At 46.6% G+C, this 14272-nt stretch overlaps 1 protein-coding gene and 1 long non-coding RNA gene across 2 annotated transcripts; one reads left to right on the top strand and one right to left on the bottom strand.

Moving 5' to 3' along the window:
* The first annotated feature begins 221 nt into the window (after positions 1 to 221).
* On the top strand, positions 222 to 7212 carry Lrrc55 (leucine rich repeat containing 55). Its single transcript, XM_028894155.2, has 3 exons — positions 222 to 554; positions 1479 to 3001; positions 6739 to 7212. The coding sequence occupies exons 2-3, from the start codon at positions 2302 to 2304 to the stop codon at positions 6972 to 6974; spliced, it is 936 nt and encodes a 311-aa protein (XP_028749988.1). The 5' UTR covers positions 222 to 554; positions 1479 to 2301; the 3' UTR covers positions 6975 to 7212.
* Positions 7213 to 8264: 1052 nt separating this feature from the next.
* Positions 8265 to 13204, bottom strand: LOC119087862. Its single transcript, XR_005091357.1, has 2 exons — positions 13082 to 13204; positions 8265 to 8548 (listed from the first exon to the last, which is right to left on the bottom strand). It is a non-coding gene; the product is annotated as an uncharacterized LOC119087862 (long non-coding RNA).
* Positions 13205 to 14272: the final 1068 nt, after the last annotated feature.

Genomic DNA, 14272 nt, shown 5'->3' with positions numbered 1-14272 from the left:
TGAGCGTGGCTGTGAATGCACCAGGAGTACTTCATTCTCCCCTCTCATCTTGATGGGGTCTATAGCCAGTTCTCCTGTTGCTCAGAGATGTGGAGGCAGTTGCTAAGAGACAGTGAAACGTCATTACCTGGCCCTCGAGGAAAAAAAGGGGAGCGAAAAAGAGAGAGAGGAGGGGAGAGGGATGGAGGGAGGGGGAGAGAGGGAGAGAGGGAGGAGGGAGGGGAAGACCTGGCTCTGGCGGAAGCCACACACCAAGGCAGCCTCTCGGCACCGGCTGAGTTTCCCAAGAGGCATTCAGATTCTGTGAACTTTCTAAGCATCCTCTCTCAGATTTCCCTTCAGCGTAAAAGAAGGGGCACAGGGACCACAGGACAGGAAAACGCAGAAGATGCTGGCCTGGGATCCAGGAGACGTGGAAGAGGAGAGTCGGGGGAGGGGAAGAGCCCAGTAGGCAATCTGTTCGGAAGCTAGCAAGCAAAGAAGCGGGGATTCCAGGATGAGGGAGGCAGAGCCGTTTGTCTGCTGCAGATTGATGTCTGTGTCCTTGGAACAGAGTGAGTAGTCTCCCGAGGGTCTGTGGGAGTATAGCAGGAGACCCTGAGGCTGAGAAAATTGAGTCTGTATAAGGTGGTGCCGGGGTGATTTCCCAGTGGTGAGACTGATGCTCCGGAGCAGTGGAGAACAGGGTGGGAAAGGACCGAGGGGATAAAAGGGTGGGGGTTGTGGGGGGTAAGTGAGGACAGCAGGTGGGTAAAAGAGAAGCTGAGGCCACAGAGGGTGAGGGATGAGCCGTGGGGTGAGGCCCTGGGTGGGATCCCTTTGCTAGACCAAGTATGTGTGTGGGCTTAAGAGGGAGGCTGGGAGCTGGAGACTGGAACGGAACAGGATGCTGGGGTTAGGGCTATGTTGTGGTGTAAAAGATGCTGGGGGCACAGTGGGGAGGGGGCTCTGCAAGAGTGTGTGCAGAAAGAAACTACAAAAGTGTGAGAGTGTGTGTGTGTGTTCGTGAGTCCGTGTGCGTGGTGTGTGTGTGTGTGTGTGTGCGTGTGTGTGTGTGTGTGGTGTGTAAGAAAGAGAGGGGGACAGAGAGAGGCTGAAAGTGTTTGAGGGGGGGTATACAAACCACCAGAGCACGGATGCGTGTTTTTCTTAGGGAGTTGTTCGGGGTGGGGTGTTCGGTGCTCACAAGGGTGGAGCTATGAGCAATAGAAAAAAAAAATGCATCCAGCTCCGGACAGAAACCTGGGAGAAGGATTTTAGGTCAGGTGGATAGAGTGAGTAGGTGACTGGAGGCTGGGCTCTGCGCTCACCGTGGTCCTCATCGGGAAGATAGTAAGCAAGGCACTTTGTGGTTGGGGATGAAGGTTCAAAGAAGAAAGAAATGAGAAATAAAAGAGGAGAGGGGTAAGACAAAGGTAAGGGGACAGAGATATAGGGGACTCTCCATGCCTCTGCCTGAATGCTTTTCTTGTTGACAGAGTGAATTCTGCCTCTGCCTGCTGCGTGCACAGCTATGGTGACACCTTGAAGACATAGATAATGCTTTCCTAACTGACCCCTACCTGTGCCTCCAGAACTCATGGCTTCTTCCAGATTCAGTGGCCCAGACAGTGGGTATCACTCGGGACTCACCCCTCTCTGGGCAGCAAAGAGCATCCCTTGAGATTCCAGAGGCCAATGAGACTAAACAGTCAGGCTTTCAGGAGGCCATGGGAACATTCTTCTCCAAGGCCCCTTCCTAAATCTCTGGCCCCAGGTCTTTTGTGAACTCATGCCCGCTGGACCACCAGGGGAAACGGCCTCTGAGACCTTGGAAGCTGGAGATCCAGGTGCAATTCTGACTTCTTAATCAGTCCCAGCCCTAGGACAGAGCTTAAGTTTTCTCAGAAGAAGTGCCAGGACCTTTAAAGGCCACCTTTCATCTCTCTCACATCATCCCTCCCACCACTCAGACCAGCACCCAGAGGAAGCACCCAGCAGGTATGAGTGACAGGGGCACAAAAGATCTGCAGGGACCCTTGCAGGACCTGCTGAGGGCTGCCCCAGCTTCATCCCTGTTCCCCTCATTTCTCAAGCTTTGATCACGCTTTCAGACCCTAGGGTATCTCAGCTGGGTCCTTGCTCCCCAGGCTCCACAAAAGGGACATCCTGCGGATCTTGGGAAGTCTTGGGTGCTTAGAGGCTCCCAAGGAAGTCTTCAACAATGATAGCACACTCTCAGAAGCCCCACCTCCCAGACTCAGGCCTCTAATGTAGCAGCCTCCCTGTACCTTGACTGTTGAACCTAGGGACACAGTTCTCATGGGCTCCCTACAGTATTGCTGCTGTCAGCTGCCAAAGATGGGTGACACCTGGGCCCAGCTTCCCTGGCCCGGGCCTCCGCACCCAGCCTTGTTGCTGGTCTTCTTCCTCTTGGCAGCTGGAGTGATGCACTCTGATGCCGGTACCAGTTGCCCAGTCCTTTGTACATGTCGTAACCAAGTAGTGGACTGCAGCAGCCAGCGGTTGTTCTCCGTACCCCCGGACCTGCCAATGGACACCCGCAACCTCAGCCTGGCCCACAACCGCATTGCAGCGGTGCCGCCGGGCTATCTCACATGCTACATGGAACTCCGTGTGCTGGATTTGCGCAACAACTCCTTGATGGAGCTGCCGCAGGGCCTCTTTCTCCATGCCAAGCGCTTAGCACACCTGGATCTGAGCTACAACAACCTCAGCCATGTGCCAGCCGACATGTTCCAGGAGGCTCATGGACTGGTGCATATCGACCTAAGCCACAACCCTTGGCTACGGAGGGTGCACCCCCAGGCCTTCCAGGGCCTCGTGCATCTCAGAGACCTGGACCTCAGCTATGGTGGCCTGGCTTTCCTAAGCCTTGAAGCCCTTGAGGGCCTCCCAGGGCTGGTAACCCTGCAGATCGGGGGTAACCCGTGGGTGTGCGGCTGCACCATGGAGCCCTTGCTGAAGTGGCTGCGGAATCGGATACAACGCTGTACAGCGGGTAAGGGAGGTGACTGGGCTGGTCATCAGGGGGAGGGTTTCTAGAGGTAATGCCCCCCCCCCAAAAAAAAGGTGGTGATACTGTGTGCACACCTCTCTTTTGTTCAAAAAGTATTTGCTGAATATGTAGGATGCATGCTGACTACTAGAGAAATTCAATTGCAAAAGCATCAGACATCCCTTGCCTCTGTGGTACCTAGGATCAGAGAGAGGAAGAAGACACATGGCAAGCAGAGTAGGAGAAGCTGGTCATTGCTGGTATTTGTTGAACTTTTGCCGTGAGCAGAGACCTTGGCGTCCATTATCTAGGTGAACTCCTATGTTTATTATCCCCATTCTGCAGGTGAAGGAGCTGAGATGTAGAACCGTAAGAAGGCTTTCCCAGAGTCACTCCCTTGGAAATTGGCAGAGCCGTAGATAAAAACACATTCATTTGACTTCTACTCTACTCTAACGCTTGTCAGTGCCGAGAAAACCCTGAAAGAAACAATCATGACTAATCCTATTTATTTTAGTACTTACTATGTGCCAGGCCTTATTCTAAGCGTATTTCATGTGTTGGCTCCTCTTATCCTCATAAGAACCCTAATGAGGAGGAAACAGAAGCAGAGAAAAATTTAGTAGCTTGGTCAAAATCACACAACCACCACATGTTGGAGCGAGGATTCAAACCCTGGCAGTGTGGCTGTTCTCTGGCTGTACTGTCAAGAATCAGGTCCTGAACTAAATAACCAAGCCTCTGGGCTGGCCAAATGGCCTTAGCAGAGTCTTCAAGGTTTATGCATGGGGTGGGCATCTGGGGAGAAGGGCTGAAATGAGGCAGTTTAACTGGAAAGTCCCAACCAGAGCATGGACTGAGACCTGAAAGAGCCAGTGTCACAGAAGTTTGGTGGGTCCTAGTCTCATCCAGTGGTGTTGAGACCTGGCCCAGAGGCAGTAAAGTTTAGCCATACGCCCAGCCACCAATGCACTTATGGTGTAGCACCCAGCCTTGGCATCAGAACAATAGGAGGTGCTGGAGCCCCAGCCCAGGAATTCCCTAGAGCCTAAGTTCAGCATACTCAGGGGGAAAAAAATAAAACAATGCTGAATGAGGCAAGAGGGAGAGGACTGAGTGGGGAGCCCAAGACTAAAATAACTTAGGGGGGCTGTGGGTCACGATTCCAGTGTTTCCACAGAGCTGTGGGAGGAAGTTCTCCAGTACCAAAATAGCAGGAGACTGAGATGGGGTGATGGTGGGGACTAGGATGGGGAGGCTGCCTAGAGCCATCTCCCTACCAACCCAATCTCTCTGCAAGCTGTGCCTCCCTCCCTCTTGTCACTATTGACAGAAAGAGCCTTCGGAGGCACTCAGCTCTCCTCACAGTAGGGATTCCTCTTCTGCTGGGATCTCCAGGGGGTCCTGCTGCCCTGCAGAAGACCTGGCTGCCTCAGAGAGGAGGAGATGAGACCAGCTCCTGTCATTGTAGACTTATACATCAACTCAGGCAAGGGACCTGAGCTCTCCCCCACAGGAGTGAGAAGCCCAGTTCCCATATGTGAAGGCTTACACAGAAAGGGACTCCAGCCTCCGGGAGACAGGAGAACCTCAGGCCCCAGCAGTGCAGCCTCAGACATCACTGCGGGTGAGGCACTCGAGCTCCAGAGAACGGTGGTGGTCCTCAGGCCCCCGTCCTTCTCCACAGAGGACAGGTTACGTTTCCTCTTAGAGGCCAAAGCTTGCTAGAGTATGGAGACCTGGATGATGTCATTCCTTTAGACATGTTTTTTATCACTTCCTCTCTTTTCTCCTGGTGAAATTCCCCTATTATCCATGCTGGGAGACAGAATTCAAACATAGACTTGAGAGAGCCACTGGGATATAATCTGATTTCAAGACTGATCTCTTGATTTCCAGAGAACTTTCTCAGCCCATCCCTCCCACCTTGTGTGGCTACTGTGTGCCCTCAGCCTTCTCTAGCTGGTCTGCATTGTCTCACTGCAGCTTTACATAGACACACAATCAACTCTGGAAGTTGATGTCTTCTAGATTCCCTGGAGAGCTTCTTGTGAGTCAACTCCAGATACGACCAGGATCTAATCAGAGTCTACAGTCCTGTGCAAACAGTATACTGGGATTGACTCAACCCATGATTTGAGGGAAACTGCATTCTTATCCAAACATGAACACACACACACACACACACACACACTTTTAAGGCTAATAATATGTATGCATATCCATCTGTCAAAAGGATCAATCCAGACCCATCACTTTATTCTTTGCCCTCAAACCTGTATAATCATTAGAAAGCATTGACACAGCCTGTATTTTTATACACTAATTTTTAAAACTTCACATTGACTCGCTTGGAAATTTTAGATTGGATTATTCCCTTCTTATAAAGACAACACAGAAGAGACAGAAAAAAAAATAAACAAGATTTGCCCAAGGTTAGAGCCTCAATTAGTATTTTCATCCTGACCCAAGACATAGGTGTTACTCTGAAGCTATTGCCCAGATCTGTAGGTGGAATTGTCTCTGAGGGCCACTCTCACTCCCCAAACAGATAAGGTTAGACCACTGACAACCATCGTGCACTTGTTTAAGTGACCCTAAAGGATTGTTCCACAAGGCTGGGGAGGAAAGCCATCCCACCAAAGGAGCAGCTTCTTCCCTCCAATGTCTGAGCATAGAATATGACCCCAAGTTGACACCTGAGAGACCCAACTATGATGATTATAAAAGGCATGCACTTTACCTAATGTTTAGTATGCACTAGAAGCATTTGTGTGTTTTAGTTCTCTAAATCCTGCCTACAATTACCGAAGACAGATATTATTGTCACTTGACAGATACAGAGGGACTAAATATTCACAGTCACACAACTGATGAGGGGTGAGGAGATTCACAGTCAGGTGTTATCTCCAGAGGCTATGCTCTTGACTGTATTCTCCAGGAAAAAAAAAATGTGAGCTAGTAACAAGACACAAGGCTTTTAAATTAAAGTCCTACATCCACTTTAAGAAAGACCCATTGAGTGCTTACGACAAAAAGATGCTGTTCTGGGGCTGAGGCTGCTGTGGGAGAAGCATATCTTCAAGGGAGGAAGAGAGTGACAAAATTGTCAGGCAAGGACACCATAGGGAAAAATAAAGCAGAATGGGTATGACAGTGAGTGTGGTGGAAACCAGTGTGGTGTGCTCCCAAGGGAAGGCATCACTAAGCAGGCTGTATTGAACAAAGTCACAAAGGAAGTGAGAGAATGGGCTATATGGAGACCTAGGACAGAATCTTCATCACAAGGTCCCCCCTTCCTATCTAAGAGGAGACATGCTTGGGGCCATGGAGGAATGATAGAGACGTGTCTCTGGAGCAGAAAAACTAAGAAAATAAAGGGCTGGGGAAGTGTCCTTGGCACCCTAAAGGGGCTGTTGGCATCCTCTCTGTGTGCAAATGAGAAGCCAAAAGAATGTACAGAGCAGAGAGTGACATGTCCAGACTTCAGGCTTTATGTCTCACAAAAGTCCCAGATCCATCATTGGAAGTAACCATAAGACTTTCCACAGACACTCAACCATATGACAGGTAATTTTTCACATTTATAAAAATAGGTAAAAATGCTTTGCTGGTTGCTGAGATGATAAGTATATTTGAGGTATATTGGTGAAATCTAGTGACTGTCTGGAAGGCACGGGAGACTCTCCCATCCCTTCTCTCCCAAAGGAGCCTCACCCTGCTTGGGTTCTGTGTTGCAGATTCTCAGCTGGCGGAGTGTCGGGGACCCCCTGAAGTTGAGGGTGCCCCCCTCTTTTCACTCACTGAAGAGAGCTTCAAGGCCTGCCACCTGACTCTGACCCTGGATGATTACCTTTTCATCGCGTTTGTGGGCTTTGTGGTCTCCATCGCTTCTGTGGCCACCAACTTCCTCCTGGGTATCACAGCCAACTGCTGTCACCGCTGGAGCAAGGCCAGTGAAGAAGAAGAGATTTGACACAGGTGCCTCTCATCCCTCCATGCTGCTGCCGCTGGTGTTGACCACTGGACACCTGGGATCATGGTGCCCTGGCCACCTCCATCATAGCTCAGACAAGGTTGGGAAACTAACTTTGTGTGAGCATCCATCCACTTTGGGCCAGGCACTGTGCTAGCAATTGGGAATGAAAGACAAATCTAACCAAGTCCCTGCCCTTGAGGTACTTACTTTTAATAAAGAAAGCAATTCCAAAACATCCTTTTATGACAAAATGTCAGTGCTCTGAGCACAGTGTTAGGGAAGCCCAGAGGAGGGTCCATCATCTGTGCCTCAAAAGTCCAAGAAGAATTGCAAGAATGATCTGCTAAGTAGATAGAGAAAGGATGACCAGGGCAAATGATAGGGCTTACTGTGCAGGGTATGTCGAGAGAGCAACACACTGTTCCTTGTGGCCTAAGTGTGTAGAGGAGGTGTACGCAAAAGCAAAACTTCCCTCTGACACTCAATTTTCCAGTCCCCACTGTAGCCTGCCACTGCCCTCCAGGAGTGAGATGGCCCCCAGCTCCTTGATCCCCTTCCACTAGCAGCTTTGGGGTAAAGTGACCCCTGGGGACTTCCCTATGCTGCCCCAATTGCAGCCTCATGGTGAGGTCCCAGACAACCGGCTAAGGGTAATCACCCTCAGCACCCTTCCTTCTATCCTGTCTCTGACTCTGACTCTAGACTTGTCTTCAAGGAGAAGGCAGAAGGCCCCCACCATGGTGGCAGCAACAGTCTTGGCACCCTGGGACCCCAATTGTGTGATGGCTCTTTCCATGGTGCTTACACCAAAGGAACTCACCAGGAAAGTACACTGTAGGGCTTGGAGCCTAGCATGTCAGTACCCAGGGCAGGAGGACAAAGTCACCACGTTCACAACCATGGGATTATATGTCTTTTCTTCTAATTAACTCACTCATTTGAGCATATTGAAGGAGAGCTATTAATTCCTGATTCTTGCTAATGTCGGGCAGTGTGAGAAGCTCCCTCCTCAACAGTTTCCTTTCACACATACCACAGCCCTCTTGGGGGATTTATTGTTCCCATTTTGCAGATGAGATCATCAGGCTCAGAAAGGATAAGGTAGCATGCTATGTCATGATCAAAATACAATCAGTATCCTTCATCACAACTCTTTCAAAAGCTATGTAAATTCAAATTCAAGCCATGCTAATGAAGTTGCTGATAAGGACCAGGCACTGCTCTGGGCATGGTTATATTTTCTAATTCATCTCTTTCCATTCTCACTGCCAGACCATTTTTACTGTTCCCACTTTGCAGCTGAATTGTAGCTGAATTTCATTGTAGAGAGCTGGGCTTCTTGTCCAAGTTATCTGTGTAAAACAAAGAATATGATCGTTGACTCCATTGAGGAAATCTGTATCTAATCAGTCAGGCACCAAGGACTGTGTGGAAACATGATTATCACCGTCTTTGTCATCTCCATATTCCTCATCTATGTCATCAGCTTCATTGAGATCTTCCCTGTCTTCTTGGGCCCTGGGAAGTCCAGGCAGCTTCTTTTGCATTCCTCTTCTTGGCTTCTCACAACTCTGTGTGGGAAACAAACCAAAACGCTGTTTTACATGTAGGAAAGCAGAGGCTCAAGATGAGTATGACTTCATCCTAACTCTGGACTCAGTTCTGCCATGGTTCTCTTTCCAGTGCTCCTTGGGCATTTGGGGGAAGAGAATGTCCTGGAAGCCTCCGTAGCAGAACCCTAGAATTCAACAGTCATTGACACAATAGTAATCACAAAAATGAATAGAAGGCAGCAAAGCCCAGCTGTGCCCAGATTGTTCTCACAGAGGGGCAATGCCAGCCTCTAAAACACAGAGGCAGCACACGTAACATCTAAACAGAAGACGCCTTCTTAACAATGTCTGAGTCCGTCACTAGGACTGGCGGCTGCGCTGACGTCATTTTTCAGTCAAATTTTTGGAAAGGAAGCGAAATGGTTCCTACTGTGTGTTGTATTACAAGAGAAACTGAGGAATCTGAGAAAATGATAGGTGAGATCTTCTGTAGAAGACAGGAAGACTTAAGGCCCAGTCTTGTCGGCAAGGCTGGTTAGAGTGAGGGTGAAAACAAGAGCTTTCTATCTTGGATCTAACCCCAGCAAGCATCCCTCATCCACCCCCAGGTAGCCCTAAAATGCATGGAGGAGAAGACTATGTCATCTTCCAGCTCATCTACATTGATCTAATCAACTAAAGCAGTCCCCGGAAGCTTTCCCCCTCACTCTTGCTTATACTGTCTAGGCCAGAGCTCTGCTCCTACGAAATATGACATAGAACATAGCCCTGCTCTCCCCGACCACCCAACTGCAGCCAACAATGGTGGACTCTAGCTATCATCCACCAGTTAAGCTTATCATCTACGGTGTTTTGGAAAGGAACTTTTAGAAATAGTATTCCTGATTTTAAAAAAAAAAAAAATTCATTTAACTTTCCATAGAGGAACACCATGCTCACTTACAGTAATCTCCTGGGCACCACTGTTTGCTGAATTATAGTTAACATATTTTAAGATATATTACTCTATTTCACATAGAATTAGAACAAGACAAGACACCAAATGCCTCTTGAGATCAAGTGTCCTTCCGAGTGGCACAATTTGATCTCCATTAATGGCAAAGACTTCTGAGCAAGATACATCAAGAAAATGTTTCTCTCGGCTTCTAGAAGGTCCCCAGTTAACTAAGGCACAAGAAGGGAGACATCCAGCCTCCATACTAACATGGAATTCCACTACTACCACCATCCTGTTCATGCTGTCAGAACTAAGTGTCTAGAAATAATATAATAATCCTTATTGTGAGTGTTTGCATATCCTGGTAACCACAACCTGTTTTGATGTTACCATGAAGTTTCATTTAGTTTTTTCCTCACTGGCTAACATGTGTGTGATGGGGCATTTGTTTGTCCATATGTGTATCTGTGGTCCACTTATGTTGATTATCTGCTGACTTGGAGAATATTCCTTTGGAATATGAGTTCAATTTTCTGACACAATCCACTCAGCTGTCAGGCTGATACACAAATATGGACCCTCCACAATTGTCTGGCTGCACAGGAAATATGAAAAGATCCAATGCTATAATTGAAACAACCTAATGAAAACCTGGTTCCTCCCAACTTCCCTCTGTCCTCCTCTATCCCCTAGAGACTTGTCCCCTTCACAGAAGTTTCCTTTATGCTGGGTCTGAAAACGTCAGGTCATAACTAACCAACAAGATTATGGTGGTCAAGGTCTGGACAAGAAAATTTTTCTTTAGAAAAGATCCTGTGTCCTCATCACACCATTCTGGACCATGTACCTCTGATTATCCTCAAGATACCACCTCCTTTTCCATTCTCACCAGGATTCCCGTGGAAACGTGAAGAAATAGGTTGCCCAGGGATGCTACAGAGTTTCATGGTCTCAGTTAAGGGCTTGGTGTAATGGATTTAAAGAGATGTAAATGGATGTAAAGAGTACATGTATTTCATTCCAACCCTTGTGAAAAGCCAACAGCTCCATTTTCTCCATAGACATTCTTTTCAGTTGTAGAAGAGCACAAGGAGACCCCTTTGTTCATTCCTCAAAGGGACAGCGTCCTCACAGCTAGGGAACCTTGTCTGCTTTTGTGTGCCCAGAAGGAGGCAAAAGGAAGTAAGAGAGGCACGACCCAAGGGCCTTTTGTACATCACAGCGCTGACCAGGAGCTGGGTCCACAAAGCTCTCAGTTCTCCTAAGCCCTGATGTCTGGTGGTGGGAGGGTTAGGGAGGAGTAGGGAAGATGCCTCCGACCTTTGTATGGAAATTATTTTATAACCATGCACTTTTGTAACTGTAACGAATTTTTCATAAATGTACATTAATAATAAAAAATGTATAGTTTAACTAATTTTTCTAAAGAGTTGTGAAGAGGAGGGAGGGTGGAGGCAGAAAAAGAGATAGAAAGGAATTAGGCAGAACCAAAAGAATGTGTGCCAAAATATACACACAAAAGGTCTATGGGGAGGGAGTAGATGGGAATAATTAGGAGATGTGCCAGCCATGGAGGGGCATGTGTGGGAGGAAAAGACACATTGCAGAAGCCTATTTCTACCAGGCAAACTAAAAAAAAAAAAAAAAGAGTACATGTGTTTCTTTATGCACATACCCCTATGTGTAGGCATATTTTGGTATCTGAAATTAAACAAAGCAGAGAGCATATGTTTTAGACATGTTGGTGTTTGCAGTTTGGGTCATCCATAAAACATGCCAAGGCAAGTGGGAGTACTTGCCTAATTAGCATTACTGAAGAGCATGTGCTAGGGAAATGGCCCATGCCAGCAACATGGATAAAAAGATAGTAACTGGTATACAGGTAAAATTACTATGTGACTGCTGCTGTGCTAAGCACTCTATGTGGATTCATTCACTGAATTCTCAAAAACCCAAGATAAAAGCTGAGTACAGCTGTCCACATCTGTAATCCCTGCACTCAAGATCTTGAGTTCAAGGACAGCCTAAGCTACATAACAAGACCTGGTCTCAAAACAACATAAAGACAAAAGCTAAATTCTACACATAGCCACATCACATATAGGGAAACTGAGATGTAGCAGATGAATATGCACATAGCTTATGTAACTAGCAAGAATAGCTTTGGGTTTAGACGGTGACATGTTGCACAAGGCCACTGGCTTCCTATGACAAGAAAAGCAAAAAAATTTTAGGGAGTTGCAGTCTTAATCAGAAGTAAGCTTTCACCAGGTGGTGGTGGTGCTCGCCTTTAATCCCTGCACTCCAGACACAGAGCCAGGCAGATCTCTGTGAGTTCGAAGCCAACCTGGTCTACAGAGTGAGATCTAGGACAGGCACCAAAACTACACAGAGAAACCTGTCTCAAAAACAAAAACAAAAAACAAACAAACAAACAAACAAACAAACAAAAGGTAAGCTTTTGATCACAAAAGTCCTCTATTTTAGCTGTCCCCTTGGTATGCATGGAGGATTGATTTCAAGATGCCCTCTCTTGCACACCAATTCCCACAGTTGCTGAATCCCTTATGTACGTGCTTCCTTTATACTTTGAGTCATCCCTGGATTATCTATAATGCTTAATACAGAATAAATGCTACATAGTCACTGTAATGTATTTCTCATAGAATGCTAGGCAGCCATCTCTACAGTACTCAGTACAGAAGCAATCGACTTTTTAATATTTTTGATTCTTAGCTAGAGAACACCAATTCTACTGGGTGAAAGAAACTTGAAGAGCATGAATGGGCAAGATGGCTCAGCAGTTAAAAATGCTTGCCATCAAGCCTAAGGACCAGAGTTTGATCCCCAGGCCCCACATGATGGTAGAAGAAAAGAACCAAGTTCCACAAATTGTCCTTTGACCTCCACATGCATTTGTCATGCACATGCACACACACACACACACACAACACACACACACACAAATAAATAAATAATAAATAAATAAATGTAATATAAAAAAGAACATTGAACTGTGATGAGTAAAACAACTAAGATATTCTTTGCTTTAGTAATTGCATTTCTCCAGGCAAGCTAAGGTATAACAGGTGATCCCAAATTTTCTACATAATAAACAATTGTTTACTAGAGCATTTAACACACATGTTCCCCATCTGTAGACTCAACCAATAAGGATCAAAAACATTAAAAAGTTAATTGCTTCTGTACTGAATACTGGCTTCCTAACATTCTATGAGAAATACATTACAGTGACTATGCAGCATTTATTCTGTATTAAGCATTATAGATAATCCAGGTATGACCTATTTCTTACTCATGTTATTTCAATGCATGTAAAAGGCTCTGTTCCACTTAGTCACTCAGAGACCCAGGATCCTTCCCTCTTGTGGATCTCCCATTTTTGATGCCTCTTCTGGATCATCTGCATTGTGGAAGATCTCCAGCGAGATTTGGAAAGTCAGAGCCGAAAGTTTTACACAACATTTAGTCACCCAAACTCAGTTCACTGGCTCCTTACTTCAAGGGTATGAACTTTCTATGCATCTAGAAGGCAAAGAAAAGACTTTGGTCACCATTGCCAGTTCCTAACATGGCCTGCAGTCACCAAATACCTGTTTCAGTTTCCTCTACACAGCACACCCAGCTCAAAGCAGATCACCAATGATCCTGTTCTCTCCATCAGGCCTTCTGGTGATCCAGTGACCTGTGAACCACAAAGGAAGGTTATTTGACCACCAAGCCCTCTCACTCTGCTTATACCCAACACACGCTGACAGCCTAGGTACAGAATAACAGCTAATTAAAACCATAGTTCGGAACAGAGGAGCCACACAGCATCTTTAGGTCTGTTGCAATTGTGGAATCCTACTGGGAGAGCATCTTAAAAGCCTGAGGTTACTCAGCTTTTACAGCCAGCCTCCTGCTGGTGCAAACAGTCCAGCCAGAGATCTGTTTTAGGTCTCCATAGCAGGTTTATGCTTCCTTAGCAATTTACTTCTTTTAAAATGTTAGTAGATTTTGTTCTGCTTATTTTCTCCAAGTTTTACATTTCAACACATGTATAAAGGTCTTTCCAAAAGGTGTTTTCAAGCCCACCTTGGTGCTCTGTTTTCCTCCTCCACCCATCTCGCTCCTCCCAACACTGAAATCATCTGAAGCAATAGTTGAGAAGGGAGCATCGCTGTTCCTAGTCCTTTCCAACTGGCTGACTTACTTTAATTGAATATCTTTTAGTTTCATCTCCTTCAGTTCTAGAAACAGCCAGCTTTTCAGCATATTCAATGCCTTGCTTTGTTTGTTTTTTACTTTCTCACACTTTCCATCTCTTCTTTTTTTTGTTCAGTACATTTTATTTGTGTATTTTAAGCTGCTTGAAAACTTGCTAAACCATTTTAGAAACCCAATTTGGATCCATTTGATCTGAATCCACATCAAGATATTCAGCATGGAAAGTCATGGCTTTTTAATACAGTCATGACAAGAAGTAAGGAAAGTGAGGGGGGACAGACTACCACGCTGAAGAGTGAACCTGACACATTGAGATTGTGGAAAGTCTACCAGAGGGCTGAGGAGATGGCTCAGGGGGTAAGGATGCTTGTCCCAAGCCTGACAACCTGATAACCCACATGGTGGAAGGAGGAAACACACACACACACACACACACACACACACACACACACGCACGCACGCACGCACGCACGCACGCACGCACGCACGCGCACACGGTAAATTAATGTGAAAGAGAAAGAGAGGGAGAGAAGAAGGGAGAAAGAGGAAAAGTAATGAGAAAGAGAACATCTACC

This window comes from Peromyscus leucopus, chromosome 4 (assembly GCF_004664715.2).
Source record: "Peromyscus leucopus breed LL Stock chromosome 4, UCI_PerLeu_2.1, whole genome shotgun sequence".
NCBI classification, from domain to species: domain Eukaryota; kingdom Metazoa; phylum Chordata; class Mammalia; order Rodentia; family Cricetidae; genus Peromyscus; species Peromyscus leucopus.
This window is presented reverse-complemented; position numbering and strand designations above follow the sequence as displayed.